This window comes from Phyllobates terribilis, unplaced genomic scaffold (genome assembly GCF_046119375.1).
Source record: "Phyllobates terribilis strain yellow unplaced genomic scaffold, ASM4611937v1 Scaffold_7997__1_contigs__length_33724, whole genome shotgun sequence".
NCBI lineage: Eukaryota > Metazoa > Chordata > Amphibia > Anura > Dendrobatidae > Phyllobates > Phyllobates terribilis.
This window is the reverse complement of record NW_027370737.1, coordinates 15,291-33,322: the sequence shown is the minus strand read 5'-3', so window position 1 is coordinate 33,322 and position 18,032 is coordinate 15,291. Positions and strand designations below refer to the sequence as shown.

Below are 18,032 nucleotides of genomic sequence, written 5' to 3'. Positions count from 1 at the left end.
TTAGCTTGGCAGAACATTCCCCATACAACCATAAATAACCTCATTGATAGCAGTCAAAGTGTGTAAATGGGGGGGGGGGGATTTCTGTGCATGACACTCATATTCTATACTAAATATATCGAGATGTTTTGAAAATTTTATTTCCATTTTTTTTTTATAATTTTCATCTCATTAACATATCTATCCATCTTCTGATTCCACAATTCCATGACTTTTTCTTCTCGGTGTTGCAATTTCAAGGTTAGAAGAATCATTATATCATACACTAATACAAACAAAACAGGTCTTATGCTAAGAATTACCCGATAAGCATGCCATAACGGTCCATTATAAAACCGAAAGAGCCCTATAAGATCCTCCAAGAAACACTTGCAGGTGACATCAGAAACCTCTACAGAGCATCCGAGTGCCTGAAAGAAACGAGTGCAAAGATAAAGAAACGCTATAAAACCAAGTTGTAAGCCCTCTGATCATTCATTTAAAGGGGTTGTCCATTATAAGTCTGCAGTCTCCCTATGTGACTGCAGACTTGTGAATCCTCACATAGTGTACAGCTCGGTGTGAGGAATCTCCAATGTCAATGCTGGTCATGTGTCTGCAAAATGCGATATGCATACTCCGGGCAACAATCCAACTAGATGGATGTGGCCTCGCTCAATGCAAGTGTATGCTTGGGGGTCAAATGACCACTGTTCTCGGCGCTGACACCGGACATACATCACGGCGCACAGTGTGCGCGATGTGAGGATTCACATGCTTGCAGTCACATAAAGTGTAGACTTGTAGTTTTAGACCAAACAACCCCTTTAAGGATGAAATACCAATTTCGAATGGTACCATGAAACCTGTGGTGCAAATTATGGGAAACGTCCACATATAAATCACCCATCCATTCAAATAGGTTTCTGGAAATGTCAGAGTAAAACCTAAGTGGCGATTTTAGAAACCCTTTGCTTTGTAACAGTTTCTATGGACCGCATATTTCAGACTACTCAGATCTATATTTGAGCAAATGTAACCACACTCGGGACTGACGTCATGAGAAATGTCCAACATTATCCTGAAAGCAAAAAATAATACAACGCCAATTCCAAAAAAGTTGGGACGCTGTGTAAAATGCAAGGAAGACCAGAATTAATGATTGGAAATCTCATAGAGCCATATTTTATTCACAACATAGTATATAGATCAGAAAATGACCATTAGACGATTCTCCATTTCATTTGTACAAATTAACTCATTGAGGATTTGGTAGGGCTTGTTTAGGGCTAATATGGCCATTATTAAAGAGGGTATTAGGATAGGAAGCTGATTATATAGCGCTCCTAATAGTAGGGGTAAATCCTGATGACAGCTTCCCTTTAATAATACTTACCCACAAATATTCCCCGTGCACCTGAATCGCAAATTTTTGTTTCCGCAGCCGGATAAGATTGGGCGGAGAAGTGGAAATCTCAGTGAGGCAGCGAACAACCCCTGCTATCTGTCCGCAGAGTAGCTCCTGCTGGTCAATGGCGGTCTGAAGGCACAGAAGAGCAGCACATTAGTGCACATATTAATAACTACTTATTGTAGAATGAACAGATACAGTAATGGACTATTAGAAAACCAGGCAAACAGTGCATGCAATGGATTTATCACGCTGAATTCCACCCACATAGAAAGCCTGTAATGGCCATGAATGAGCAGTTTTCCCAGAAGCTTACAGAATGTCACAAGGCTTCCTCTGGGAATGAAAGGCTTCATCTTTACGGTCTAGTCTTTGTTAACTGGATAAAGAAGAAGATCTGGAAATGTCACTACAGTGGAGCCATGCTGGGAAGAAAAAGCTCTTCTTGTTTCTGTAGAAAGGCCGCATTAATGATACATAATAAAGTAAGGTTTTACAAGATGGAAAGCACAGGAAGCAATGAGCACATAAAAACTGGGACAGTAAAATATGCAGATCCCTCTCGTACCACTTGTGACGTTCTGGACACATAGGAGTTAAATGCCACCACATATAACACTGTTCACACTGCTACTTTCCCCTTGCTGTAAGGCAGCGTCATACTTTCCCATAATTACATATTATACTCATTGCACTGTGGTTGCAGATCCTTCCCTTCACCCCCTGATTGTGTCCCTATCAGCCTACGGCTTCTTCAAGGACCGAGCACTACTTACATTTTGATGACCTATCCAAAGAAAAAACAAGATTGCCTCCATACAGTATACTGCCCGTTCTCAAGTAATGCGACTCTTTTATTATTGAAATAAAGAAAAAAAAGCTAATAAGATATGTTCACACGTTCTTTTTTATGTCCTGTTTGCCCTGCGTGTTTTTGCCATGAAAAACACAGTATTTTACTGTTCCAGCAGAGTGATCACGATTTCTGAAATCACATGCACGTGTGGTTTATTTTTTTTCTTGCAGATTTGAAGCAGTTTGTCAATTATATAGGGGTTTTTCGCCCATTCTAATGAATGAAACACTAAATTACTTACCGGTAATGTGTTTTTCCTGAACCCATGACAGCACCTACAACGAGAGAGGGGATCCGCCCTTCCAGGACAGGAAACCTACAGAATAAAAGGGCGGCGCCTCTCCACCACCTCAGTTTACAGAGCATGAGAGGACACCACTTAATAGTTATATATCCCATGATTTTTCCTTCTACACACCACGTGAATCAAACACCATGAAGGAAATGAAGTGATCAACTTCTACCAGTGATGGGAGGGAATATAAGGGTGCTGTCATGGGTTCAGGAAAAACAAATTACCGGTAAGTAATTTAGTGTTATCCTATCACCCATGACAGCACCTACAACGAGATATTTACAGAGAAAAAACTTTAAAGTTAGTGTGGGACCACAGCCTGTAGAACAGTTTTCCTAAAGGAAAGGACAGCAGAGGATCCCAGATCAAGCCTATAGTGTCTATAGAAGGTGCAAGGTGAAGACTGAATCGCAACCTTACATAATGCTTGATGGGGACATCCGCTTTCTTATTGTTCTGCCATGGATTCCCCGGATTAGCACAGAAAGTAGGGTGCACAATTTCCTGACTTCTATGGAAATTGGAAGCTATCTTCGGAAGATAAAGTAGCTCCGGAACCGGCCCATCTTCTAGGATCTGTATAAACAAAGGATTAACCGAAAAAGCTGGAATGTCACTAACTTACCATGCTGAAGTCAGGGCCACTGGGATAATAGTCTTTATTGTGAAGACCCTGAATCCATGGGTTCAAGCGAAGGCTTGTTACAGCCATAAACACTGGATTCACATCCCAGGGTGCCATCTTTGGACTGAAAATGGGCCTAGATCCAAAGCTCACTTTCACATTCTTTGCTTATTCAATGAAGGTTGGACACTGTTCCAGTAGTCTACGGCTAAAAAGGTCCACTTGCAATTCTCTTCCTCTTTATATGAGATGCTGTTAAAGATAAAAGGTGAGACTTCGCCATCTGAACTGATTAGACATAAGTGTCATTAGGGATCTTGGCAGAGTGCCTCCATAATGGTTTATGTAAGATAAAGCTACTCCATTGTATGACAAGACCTTTACATGGGGACCATGTATAGATGAATGGAGCTTTCTTATAAACTGCCTAAAGCTTCTTTAGGTTAGAGGAACCGGGTCTTTAGAGGAAGCCCACGGGTGTGTACCCGTGACCATGCTACTACTGGAATGTATGAGATTAGAGTTATTAACAGCAATATTGCCTTGATCAGAGTTGTGGCCAGACTGATTATTAATTTTGACATATAGCAGGACTCCTTATTCTACCTTGGGAGACAACAACGCTTACTCACTGCCCAGTGAGTTCTGCAGCACTCGATGGATCTGCCCATAATCCCGAAATAGTTGAGATAAACTCTTGTCAATGCCTCTTCCTTCGATATGCGAGTTGTCCTAACTACTATAATCCTCCATAAAGCCTTAAGGCTCATTAACATCTGAATGGAAGGACACAAACTGAAAGCCTAAATCCTCATTTTATGCCAAGAACTATTCTCAGGAAATTTGATGTTTCATGTGAATTGGAACCTGATTGTATACCTCCTTAAACGCCTATACTACTATATCGCAATTTGGAACTGCAGATTTACTAGCAGTTCTTCTAGAGTCCATTTCCAATGATCTAACTCTCAGGAATCTCAACAGCCCCTTCGGGTTGTAGCAAACCCAGGTAGGACTGGGTTAAATAATAGCTTTACAAGTCTTGATTAGGGCCCCTGGAGAGCTAAGCACCAGAGCAGGCTAGGCATTCACCTTAGTCAGACTGCTGGAGAGCAGAGCAGATGGTATGCGTCTTGGAGCTAATCAGAGACACAGGCCAGACTCCACAAGTATCAGTGGTTACCCTGGATAAATATTGTTTTGTTTGATCAAGCTGGGTTAGCTGAGCTGTATATGAGAAGTCAGGGTCTGTCCTATTTAATCAGAGCTTGGACAAGACCAGAAATAATGTTTACGACTTCAGTGCAACCTGTAAAAAGCAAGAAAAGTGCGCTCGATTGGACCAAACCCACAATGGCTGTATGAGGACTACATGATGCCTCCTACCTTTAATAGTGAAAACCTACAAGGTTTATTATTAACCTTCAAAACTAAGGAAGCGCTCGTCACCTGCCTCCAATCAGCATTCCACCGAGCCAGCTGAGCACCAGCCAGGAATACTGCTACCCTCGGTCTCAAAATAGAGGTTAGGATATTTTTCCCCCTGAATTCGGTAAGCTTACCATGCACAGTTTACAGTCGCTGAACTTGGTTTTGTCAGACATAAAGTTAGTTGTGGAACCAGTACCTTTACAAAGAGGGACTATGAGGCACAGACACCCTATAAAAGCACTACAAGGCACAGGGGCACCCTGAAGCACTGAGAGACACTATGAGGCCCCATTAGGTACTAAAAGGCACTGTGAAGCGCTATGAGGTACTAACAGACGCTATTCGGCACTATGAATGCACCATAAGGCACTATGATATGCTATGAGTCACTATGATATGTTCTGCTATGAAGAGCCATAAGGCGCTATGAAGTGCTATGAGGCACTATGCCATGAGGCACTATAAAGCACTATAATGTGCTATGAGGCACTATGCCATGAGGCACTATAAAGCACTATAATGTGCTATGAGGCACTGTGATGTGCCATGAGGCACTGTGATGTGCCATGAGGCACTGTGCCATGAGGCACTGTAAAGCACTATAATGTGCTATGAGGCACTGTGATGTGCCATGAGGCACTGTGATGTGCCATGAGGCACTGTGATGTGCTATGAGGCATTATGCTATGGGCCACGAGGCGCTATGAGGCACTATTAAGTGACATGAAGCGCTGTGCCATGAGGCACCGCGCTATGATGTGCCATGAGGCACCGTGCTATGATGTACTAAGATGTGCTATGAAGCGCTATGCTATGATGCAATATGATGTGCCATGAGGCGCTGTGAGACACTATGATGTGCTATAAAGCGCTATGCTATGAGGCACTATGATGTGCCATGAGGCGCTGTGAGACACTATGATGTGCTATAAAGCGCTATGCTATGACGCACTATGATGTGCCATGAGGCGCTGTGAGACACTATGATGTGCTATAAAGCGCTATGCTATGAGGCACTATGATGTGCTATGAAGCACTATACTATGATGTGCCATGAGGCGCTATGAGGCACTATGATGTGCTATGAAGCGCTATGCTATGACGCACTATGATGTGCCATGAGGCACTATGATGTGCTATGAAGCGCTATGATGTGCCCAGAGGTGCTGTGAGGCACTATGATGTGATATAAAGCGCAAAGAGGCTTTATAAGGCACTGCGCTCAGATTTTTATTTAAAAGAGCAATCCTTCTGAATGAAGGATAAACCTTTCCTTTGGGTGGTAAATCTCAATTGTCAGACTAGCCCCACCTGAAGGAGCCAACTGATGAGACGCAGCTGGACAGCAGACCTTCACAGAGACCATGTGCTGTATTAACACCATGTGCCGTCCTATGGATGGAGTTAACAGACTGGAGGACAACAGTAAAAACCACAGTGTTAGTTTAACATTTACTGAGCAGATTAAGGCTCATTTTTGTGGTAAATTCTGAAGGCCAATCATGAGGCTCTGTGCAGCCCAGACATGTGGCTAACTTTAGCCTAGAGGTCTAAGGTCCAGCTTCCGTCCTGAAGCCAAATTTAAAGCACGATGCCCTTGGCCCAGATGGGGTCTTACAGAGCGCGCGCGCACACACACACACACACACACACACACTTTTGAGTTTTGCGCTAATATCCTTCAGCCTTTCCTAGTAACCATAACAAGGAAAGGGCCCCATAAACAAGGTAAACATTCACGAAGATCACTCACCACCAGCTGTACAGATTCGGAGGCTGGAAGAAGTCACAGGCCTGTTCCCCTCCATCCGTCCATGCCTGAGCAATACTGGGGTGGTCAATCCCAGGCAGGGGCACCTCCAATAGTGCGCCGATCAAAGCTGGAGCTGCTACCCCCAGGCAGGGGCGCAGCTCAACAGGTGCTCCCATTGATGTGCAGAGCTGGAGCTGCTGATACCAGACAGGGGCGCGGATCCACAGCAGCTTCTCCACTGATGCACGGAACTGGAGCTGCCGACCCCAGACAGGGGCGCAGGTCCACAGCTGCTCTCTCACTGACGTGCAGAGCTGGATCTGCCGACCCCAGACAGGGGCGCAGTTCCACAGCAGCTTCTCCACTGGTGCATGAAACTGGAGCTGCCAACCCCAGACAGGGGCGCAGGTCCACAGCTGCTCTCTCAAGGACGTGCAGAGCTGGATCTGCCGACCCCAGACAGGGGCGCAGTTCCATAGCAGCTTCTCCACTGATGCACGGAACTGGAGCTGCCGACCCCAGACAGGGGTGCAGGTCCACAGCTGCTCTCTCACTGACGTGCAGAGCTGGATCTGCCGAACCCAGACAGGGGCGCAGTTCCACAGCAGCTTCTCCACTGGTGCATGAAACTGAAGCTGCCAACCCCAGACAGGGGCGCAGGTCCACAGCTGCTCTCTCACTGACGTGCAGAGCTGGATCTGCCGAACCCAGACAGGGGCGCAGTTCCACAGCAGCTTCTCCACTGGTGCATGAAACTGAAGCTGCCAACCCCAGACAGGGGCGCAGGTCCACAGCTGCTCTCTCACTGACGTGCAGAGCTGGATCTGCCGAACCCAGATAGGGGCGCAGTTCCACAGCAGCTTTTCCGCTCAGTCATATCCGGATCTTCAACAGGTAAGCCTGTCTAAGGTTCTCCCATTGGGAATAATCTTCTCTTCTTTCTTCTGCGGCCGTTTTAACAAGGTTCCCCCTCAAGGACAGGAAACCAACTGAGGTGGTGGAGAGGCGCCGCCCCTTTATTCTGTAGGTTTCCTGTCCTGGAAGGGCGGATCCCCTCTCTCGTTGTAGGTGCTGTCATGGGTGATAGGATAAAAAACATTTTAAAAAAATACACGCAAAAACATGTGTATCATACATATTTCCCGCCAACACATCAGTATTTGCTGCCAATTTTTCGGCTGCAAATACTGAACGTGTGCACATCTGCTTAGTAAGTCTTTCATGAACACAATTATGTATTAGGTTCACATGAAGACATGTTCTCAGCCATCAGAAAATTACCTATTGTTTAAAGCACCACTGCAGTTTTTTCTTATTGCACGGCTGGAGTGGTGCTTTAAATGTAATTCCCCTCCCCCTGTCTGATACTCACCTGTAGCCGCCTTCATCCTTTTCCAATGTTGCTACCATCTGTCTACAGCGGAAAGTCACCTGCCGACTGCTCCAATGTTCATGGAGCACACCGGAGGTCACTTTTCAATACAAGTCTATGACAGCCTTGTTCTGGCCTCGTTCTTGCTCTCATAGACTTGTGTTGAGCTCTTGTGACTTCTGGCCAGTCAGAAGTTACAGGCACAAGATGGTGCAGTGTCGGTAAAAGGTGAAGCCGCCAAAAGGCGAGAATAAGAACGGGGGCAGAAGGCTTACATTTAAAGCGCCACTCCAGTGCTGGAAAAGAAAAAAAAAGGCTGGAGTCGTTCTTCAAATAGTTTTTTTTTGGCAAAGGGAATCAATCAATCAGTAAGATCAAACCTCCTAAGCCGTCTATATGGGTATGCAGGTCACAGAAAGTTTAATTATACAACACCTTGATATCGGTGATCTGATGTCTTATTCCAGAGAAATCCACATTTTTCTTATATACAGTACAAACCAAAATTTGGACACACCTTCTCATTTAAAGATTTTTCTGTATTTTCATGACTATGAAAATTGTACATTCACACTGAAGGCATCAAAACTATGAATTAACACATGTGGAATTATATAGTTAACAAAAAAGTGTGAAACAACTGAAAATATGTCTTATATTCTAGGTTCTTCAAAGTAGCCACCTTTTGCTTTGATGACTGCTTTGCACACTCTTGGCATTCTCTTGATGAGCTTCAAGAGGTAGTCACCGGAAATGGTTTCCAACAATCTTGAAGGAGTTCCCAGAGATGCTTAGCACTTGTTGGCCACTCTGCGGCCCAGCTCACCCGAAACCATCTCGATTGGGTTCAGGTCTGGTGACTGTGGAGGTCAGGTCATCTGGCGTAGCACCCCATCACTCTCCCTCTTGGTCAAATAGCCCTTACACAGCCTGGAGGTGTGTTTGGGGTCATTGTCCTGTTGAAAAATAAATGATGGTCCAACTAAACGCAAACCGGATGGAATAGTATGCCGCTGCAAGATGCTGCGGTCGCCATGCTGGTTCAATATGCCTTCAATTTTTAATAAATCCCCAACAGTGTCATCAGCAAAGCACCCCCACACCATCACACCTCCTCCTCCATGCTTCATGGTGGGAATCAAGCATGTAGAGTCCATCCGTTCACCTTTTCTGCGTCGCACAAAGACACGGTGGTTGGAACCAAAGATCTCAAATTTGGACTCATCAGACCAAAGCACAGATTTCCACTGCTCTAATGTCCATTCCTTGTGTTCTTTAGCCCAAACAAGTCTCTTCTGCTTGTTGCCTGTCCTTAGCAGTGGTTTCCTAGCAGCTATTTTACCATGAAGGCCTGCTGCACAAAGTCTCCTCTTAACAGTTGTTGAAGAGATGTGTCTGCTGCTAGAACTCTGTGTGGCATTGACCTGGTCTCTAATCTGAGCTGCTGTTAACCTGCGATTTCTGAGGCTGGTGACTCGGATAAACTTATCCTCAGAAGCAGAGGTGACTCTTGGTCTTCCTTTCCTGGGGCGGTCCTCATGTGAGCCAGTTTCTTTGTAGCGCTTGATGGTTTTTGCAACTGCACTTGGGGACACTTTCAAAGTTTTCCCAATTTTTCGGACTGACTGACCTTCATTTCTTAAAGTAATGATGGCCACTCGTTTTTCTTTACTTAGCTGCTTTTTTCTTGCCATAATACAAATTCTAACAGTCTATTCAGTAGGACTATCAGCTGTGTATCCACCTGACTTCTGCACAACACAACTGATGGTCCCAACCCCATTTATAAGGCAAGAAATCCCACCTATTAAACCTGACAGGGCACACCTGTGAAGTGAAAACCATTTCCGGTGACTACCTCTTGAAGCTCATCAAGAGAATGCCAAGAGTGTGCAAAGCAGTCATCAAAGCAAAAGGTGGCTACTTTGAAGAACCTAGAATATAAGACATATTTTCAGTTGTTTCACACTTTTTTGTTAACTATATAATTCCACATGTGTTAATTCATAGTTTTGATGCCTTCAGTGTGAATGTACAATTTTCATAGTCATGAAAATACAGAAAAATCTTTAAATGAGAAGGTGTGTCCAAACTTTTGGTCTGTACTGTATAAATGATCTGATAATATCTTTGGGCCGTACATAGATCTCCCTGGGAATATGTCTGCAGATTATTGTAAATGAAACGGGGAGTTACCAGTGTGAGACATGTAATGACTGACAGTCTGCTCTCCTGATCTACATATCTCACACGGATAACTCCCCCTTTTATTTAAAATAAGTTCTGAGGGCAGATTCTCAGGGAGATACGTTTTTGGTCTATATGACCGTCTTATATTTTTCTTACATGAGAAAAAAAAATAATGAATGGAGGTTCCCAAAGCTTCTAAGTCAGTGAAAAATATCCACAGACGCACCCAGGGTAACACCCTTGTGCTGTATTTTTCATGGACCCATCCACTTTTATGGGCGAGTTTGGTCTACATATTGGATCAAACTTGAACATATATATTTTTTTTGTGGACCATCAGTCTACAAAAGCTAATGGTCATGTAAAAATGGACACAGACTAAATAGGCATGTGTTTTATCCGTTGGAAAAAAAAAAAGATAGCCACTCCGACCCCACTCACATTCTATGGTGTTTATTTTTTTCATATAGGTAGTGACCTGGAAATTTTGAAAAAAAACATTAAAACAAAAAAATTTTAAACTGAAAACCTTATATACATTTTCTAATGACATGCTCCATTTCAGCATACATTATCTATTCAGATAGTTACCTGAGGTGGATAGAAGTAATTAATTCCCTCCCTAGTGGGGTCAGCTTCTCCCTTCACCCTTGATCCATCATAGAGAAAAAAATAATTCATCCTGCATATAAAGAAAAATAGTAAAGATTTAGTATTTTCTTTTACATTAAAAAAAGCTTGTGTGGCATCTTAAATGTAGATTGCCTTTAATGATGGTCTGTGGTCTGAAGATAAAGTTCTATATAAGTAGACTTGTTTTTTTGGCGAGGATTATTTAGATAAAAACAAAAATGGTAATTAAAACAAAGCACGCTCTAGAAATGGGATTTTATTCTCTGATGCAACCAACATAGATGTCTGGAAAATCTCCCAGCATAGCCTTTAAACTGTGCCTGTGGTTCAGATAAAAATGTAATATATTGTTTGCTTTTCCCAGTTGTTCCTGAGCGTCCTCCCGCCAGCCAATACACTGGAAGCGCATCGTTCAGATCTCTGGGAGCAGGAGGCACGTACTGTGCGGGCTGAGACTGCCAGCACTATATGCTCCTGACCTCCTTTCCCTACTACCTGCAGTACGTAGCCGCTGGACCAGAGCCTTGCAAATCTCCAGCTACTCGGGACATCCATCTTCTAACTAGTAGGCCCAGTGCGGCGTCATTCATGCATGGTGCTTACTAATCAGAAAGGCCCCAGAGATGTCACAGATAGTAGGAGGTTTGCGGTACTCTGGCAATATTTTACTAAAAAAATATATATTTTTGGTAATGAAAGTACCGTATATCAAAATGTTGATTGAGTCTACACTGGCAATGTAATAAACATAAGTTTGTTAAACAGAGGCCAAGTGCCCACGATGCAGAAATGCTCCGGCTTTTTCCTGAGCGTTTCTGCATCTCCCAGGCAGAAAAAACGCATGCGGATTGTACATGCGGATTGTACATGCGTTTTCCTGCCAGGGACATGCGGATGTGAAGCGTTCTTCACTTGCATTTCTGCATGCGGGTTGTCAAGTGCTTTCCAAGCGATTTTAGCATCACCTGGAAAGTGCTTGACAACTTGGTCACACTATATAAATCCATGCAAACGGCATGGATTTATATAGTGTGACCAAGTTATAGTAGAAGAATGTTAAAAAATAAAAAATAAACATTATACTCACCTTTCGATGGTCCCCGGTGTTTTCTCCGCTGCGTCCGGTCTCTTGTACGGCTCGTGGTGGTCTAAAAAGACCTTCCATGACGTCATTTAGTCATGTGACAGGTCACGCGAACGCCGATGTCAGCAGTTGCGTGACCTGTCACATGACTAAATGACGTCATGGAAGGTCCTTTTACACCATCGTGAGCCGCCAGGAAGCATCACTATGGAGACCGGGGGCCATCAGAAGGTGAGTGAGTATAATATATTTTTTTTATTTTAAATTCTTTTTTTTTTTTACAGGTACTATGGTACCCGGGTCTGGAGGAGAGTCTCCTCTTCTCCAGACTCGGGTACCATCCGCACATTGAATCGCTTAATATCCGCATGTGCAGATGTAGTCATGCGGATATTAAGCGATTCAATGCAAATCAATGGCAGCAAAAACGTCGCGATTACGCAAAATAATTGGTAGTGCTGCGGATTTTTCCGCAATGATAATCCGCTTCGGAAATTTCTGCAGCATGTGCACAGCACATGCGGATTATCATTGGGAACATTGCAGACCTTCTACCAAGCGTTTTTAAGTGTTTCTGCAGCGGAATTGCAGCTGCAGAAACGCTTAAAAAACGCATAGTGGGCACATAGCCTTACAGTGACCATTTAATGGTGCTTTCACACTGTGTTTAGGCTCCCGTTCCGTGGCTCCATCGGGGCTTACGTCTGAATCACCCAATAAAAAGGAATTTGGACGTATACACCGACGGGGCCATAGACTATAATGGTGCCGGCAGAGTGAACGTGCGCTCTGACATGCATCATTTTCGAGAGTGTATGCCTACTGTACTCAGATGTAGTAGACAGTATAGTTGACAACATTGATTGGTGGGGGTCTGACTGCTAGAGCCTAAACTGATGGGGAGAGTGGGGCACTTTTATCCCCATTAGAATAGAGTAACAGTGTCCATGCTTGACTGCCTCTCCATTTATTCCTTATAGGGTTGCGGAGCGCTGCACTTTGCTTTTTCCAGCAGCCCCACAGAGAAAGAATGAAGCTGTGGTCGTGCCATTTCATAACAGGGATAAAAGTTCTCTGATCTGCTGATCAGCGTCAGTCTCAGCAGTCGACTGCCCACTGCAAATAATAACGATCGGCTGCACTTGTGGTGGATTGAGTCTTGGGAATGCTGGGGACGGAGCAGGGAACGGAGCAGGGCGCGGAGCAGGGGCAGAGCAGGGCACGGAGCAGGGCACGGAGCAGGGGCAGAGCAGGGCACGGAGCAGGGGCAGAGCAGGGGGCGGAGCAGGGGGCGGAGCAGGGCGCGGAGCAGGGCGCGGAGCAGGGGGCGGAGCAGGGGGCGGAGCAGGGGGCGGAGCTCTTATGGAACATAATGTGGTGAAAAAACAAGATTTCAGTTGCGTTCTGTGAGAAGTACGATGTGCCACTATAAATGTATGCAACTCCTCAGTGTCTAATATTCTTCTAAATCACAGTGTGGTGTACATACATCATAAATACTATTTACTCACCATGACACCGGCTTGGGATTGGAAAAAAGGGGAGATGCCATCGAGTTCACGTAGAATTACTCCATCACCATCCAATAATTGCTGCACATCCTCATATCCCAAAAATCTACAGTTCTCTAAGATACCTGGCAAAAAAATAAACCCAGAAGAATAAGTAGCAGTCAGGATGAGTAGTCCATACATAAATCTACACAGGGATGGGTTATGGACCGGATAAAAGGGTCATTATGGCCAAGTGTCATCATTTTCAGTAAAGCCATTTCCTACTCTTCTTTGCATAGACATTTCTCAGGATTTTCAGCTTCTCAGCTCGTCCTCACGGCTTGCTTCCAGGGGATGAAAGTCCGTCCTGTCATGTGCTGATCACGCAGGGCGGTAACATTACAGCACAGTTATCAGAGGTTTGCTATGGCAGCCGTGTACCTATGTGATCAGCACAGGACACCAGGAGATGATGGGGGCAAATTGTTTTTACAAAGAAATGCATAACTCCGTTCTGAACTCTTTCAGGCAGCTTTCAAAGTGGACCAGCTCCAAAAAACATTGTGTGAACATGCCCTAACACCTTCCAGTACTGCCCGGATGACTTACGGAGGCAAGCGGCTGCAGGGAGAATACATCGTCATTTTCTTCTTGTAGCCGTGCTCCCTGTAAACTCGTCATTTAAGAGCTATTTACCTGCGGATTACCACTATATCTACAGATTATAGTGTTTTTGGAGGTGACAGGTTCCCTTTAAACACCGTTCAGTGTAAGTTACACAATACAGACTGCACAGTCTTAAAATACACCAAAATCACCATTGCCATGTGCATTTGTTAGACCGTCTGGTGGAGATTCACACCGCTTATTACTTGGCTTACTTTCAAACACCTTTTTAAGCCAAAAATCTTGAGCATACCTTTAGACTAGGACTTTCCACATTTTATTAATGCGTTTTATGTGGATTTTTGGCTCTGGAAAAGTGAAACAACAAATGCAATACAACAATGCCAAACTAACTGCAGATTTAGGATCCCCTCTGAAAGGAATGGGGAAAATCTGCATTTCTGCAACCGAAATTGGTATGCTGCAAATGTAAAAAAAAAAAAATGCAACAAAAGCCAATTTCTGTGTGGATTCCGCAGTAGGCGGAAGAGATTCATTTAAAACTCATACACTTTTCTGGCACTATAAAACACCAACCAAATATGCATGGTGTGAACTCAGCATTGGTAAATTTGCTGAGTTTTTCAGGCACAAAATATATCTAAAATCCTGAACTATTGGGCCCATGGACTGCTCTAGCACACAGGCTCTTTTCCGTGTTTCTGCCATTGAATCAGTGTAATGACTGAACTAACAGCACCACAGCGATCTATCACGCCACCAAACCCGCAGCCCATCCTGAACTCTCAACTGGGTTTCCATATTATGCTGGGGTGAAATGGGCCAATGACTGGATACACGCATAGAGGCTCAACAAGAAGGCGCACACATTTCTGGACCGTCCGGCTAGAGCAGGGATGTCAAACTTAATTACAGAAAGGGCCAAAATAAAAAACCTTTGACAAAGTCGCAGGCCAACCTTGATATCTATTAACAGCTCTTCACACAGTATTATGGGCCCCACGCAGTCCTCCACGCAGAATAATGGGCCCCACGCAGTCCTCCACGCAGAATAATGGGCCCCACGCAGTCCTCCACGCAGAATAATGGGCCCCACGCAGAATAATGGGCCCCACGCAGAATAATGGGCCCCACGCAGAATAATGGGCCCCACGCAGAATAATGGGCCCCACGCAGAATAATGGGCCCCACGCAGAATAATGGGCCCCACGCAGAATAATGGGCCCCACGCAGAATAATGGGCCCCACGCAGAATAATGGGCCCCACACAGAATAATGGGCCCCACGCAGTCCTCCATACAGAATAATGGTCCCCACGCAGTCCTCCATACAGAATAATGGTCCCCACGCAGTCCTCCATACAGAATAATGGTCCCCACGCAGTCCTCCATACAGAATAATGGTCCCCACGCAGTCCTCCATACAGAATAATGGGCCCCACGCAGTCCTCCATACAGAATAATGGGCCCCACGCAGTCCTCCATACAGAATAATGGGCCCCACGCAGTCCTCCATACAGAATAATGGGCCCCACGCAGTCCTCCATACAGAATAATGGGCCCCACGCAGTCCTCCATACAGAATAATGGGCCCCACGCAGTCCTCCATACAGAATAATGGGCCCCACGCAGTCCTCCACGCAGAATAATGGGCCCCACGCAGAATAATGGGCCCCACGCAGAATAATGGGCCCCACGCAGAATAATGGGCCCCACGCAGAATAATGGGCCCCACGCAGAATAATGGGCCCCACACAGAATAATGGGCCCCACACAGAATAATGGTCCCCACGCAGTCCTCCATACAGAATAATGGTCCCCACGCAGTCCTCCATACAGAATAATGGTCCCCACGCAGTCCTCCATACAGAATAATGGGCCCCACGCAGTCCTCCATACAGAATAATGGGCCCCACGCAGTCCTCCATACAGAATAATGGGCCCCACGCAGTCCTCCATACAGAATAATGGGCCCCACGCAGTCCTCCATACAGAATAATGGGCCCCACGCAGTCCTCCATACAGAATAATGGGCCCCACGCAGTCCTCCATACAGAATAATGGGCCCCACGCAGTCCTCCATACAGAATAATGGGCCCCACGCAGTCCTCCATACAGAATAATGGGCCCCACGCAGTCCTCCATACAGAATAATGGGCCCCACGCAGTCCTCCATACAGAATAATGGGCCCCACGCAGTCCTCCATACAGAATAATGGGCCCCACATAGTCCTCCATGCAGAATAATTGGCCCCACATAGTCCTCCATGCAGAATAATTGGCCCCACATAGTCCTCCATACAGAATAATGGGCCCCACATAGTCCTCCATACAGAATAATTGGCCCCACATAGTCCTCCATACAGAATAATGGGCCCCACATAGTCCTCCATACAGAATAATGGGGGGTCGGTGCCGGCGTCGTGGGCCAAATACCCTGCAGGCCAAAGTTTGACATGTGTGGACTAGAGAAGACATGAGATTGTGGTGTAACATGGCATGTAATGACTTCCTATGGTGTCACAGCCATTGCTGGTCACTTGCACCTTATTCACCATAGACTTCTATGTAAGTCCAAGTGACTGCAGCTTGTGTGTGATTTGCCTCTTTTTCAGAAAAATTCATGGTTCTGTCACATGACAGCAAGTCGCACAAATCTTTTTGGTCGCATGACTTGTCTGAGAATCGTGGTCACATGTCGCCGTTTGGCCACGGCCTTAGGGGGTCTGTGCCGGCTGCAGCCCCCGAATAGAAACAAGAATGGTCCCACCAAATGTGCGGCTATTCTCTGCCTTCTATGTAAAGGCTGCACCATGGCAGACACAGATCTCCTCAGAAATGACAGAATACTATAAAAATGTCCCCATTCAGCATATGGCGACAAGTATACGTGGGACTCCCCATCAATAACACTAGCAGACATGAACCCCAGTAACTTCTATGTGACACAATGCTATGAAACCCTCAGCAATAAATACAATAGATAAGTACTGATATGTAGGAGTAGTTTCTACCCACCTCTCACAGAAACAGCCACAGCCCTGGAGGATGCAGGGAATGATGGAGGCCAGCTCTGAAGGATGAACTGATCACAAGACGCTTCTCGTGATTTCTCCCCCCAGCTGTCTATGGCCAGAGCAGTCATACTGATAAGTCCCCACTAGAGGGAGCACAATCCTTCCCCATACACTGACATACATACAAGTGAACACTAGGTGGAGCACGATCCTGATTTGTACGCGCTGTATTATGAAGGGGATATATTCATAGAAGTGAGACGTGAACGCACACGTTGGGGCCATTGGTTCATACTAGACGCTATTCCAGTATAGTTTATTAAGGAATAATATAGTAATGGCTCTACTATACAACCCGTTACTTTACACACGAGGCTGTCACATTTCTACCACTTAACTGATATATCCGATAAAGCAGCCAATCACAGCTTAGCTTACATTCCTCCAGCACGATTCACAAGATGACAGCTGAACGCTGATTGGTTGTTGCAGCTAAGGTCACTTGTTCCGATAGACCTTATAAATAAAGCTTATTTTGTCTTACGGAAGTTCCCACTGAAACCAGCAACTGTATTCAGTAAATACAGACAGAAAAAATGAGCTGCAAGGAGAGAACGTCATGAGGCGGCGCTTCCTACCTGTACTCCTTCTTCTATTTAGGTAACACAAATATCTAATGATAGTCCAAGCTTTTCCTACTTTCCAAACAAAAGTCGCATAATATCCGCGTCAGTACACAACTAGTTACGTCACATCCTGTTTCCGAACTGTAAGATAGCGGCCACCAATCAATGTGCAGACATAGTAGCGAGGCTTGGAACGCACAACAGCTTCCGGTCTTCTGAAACGCAGAAGATGCAAGTGGTGGAACGCAAGACGGTGTGACTGACCCAGAGCCGCCCGGGATCCAGCTCCTCTACCACCTGCTGTACGTGAATCCATTGGTTACTGTGTGCATTACCCGGTCACTACTGCGCTGCTCCGCAGACTTTATGTCTTTGTACCATGGCACTGATGACTCCCCCTAATTATACAGTCACCAGAGCAGACCCTCCGCGTTATAAATGCTATAGACCCCCCCCCCCTCCCATTAATAAAGACTACATATCCCAGACGAGACCCTCCCCATTGTTGTATCTCTCCTTCCATCCTGGATCTTCAACCAATTTTACATGAATCAATATTTCAGAGCAATAAAAGAGATTTTGTAATTTATGTTATCATGAGATATATATTTCTTTCTTCACTTATGAGCCACTTTCTTACC

General features: G+C 45.2%; 1 protein-coding gene across 1 annotated transcript; it reads right to left on the bottom strand.

Annotated features, from left to right (window-relative positions):
- Window positions 1–302: 302 nt before the first annotated feature.
- Window positions 303–13,503, bottom strand: LOC141252059 (BLOC-3 complex member HPS4-like; the record flags this gene model as incomplete). The annotated part of the gene is made up of 5 exons (XM_073670453.1): window positions 13,351–13,503; window positions 13,141–13,265; window positions 10,504–10,594; window positions 1,376–1,519; window positions 303–410 (listed from the first exon to the last, which is right to left on the bottom strand). Coding segments are annotated over exons 2-5 (384 nt in total), but the record flags the coding sequence as incomplete, so codon positions are not given.
- Between the last annotated feature and the right edge of the window lie 4,529 nt (window positions 13,504–18,032).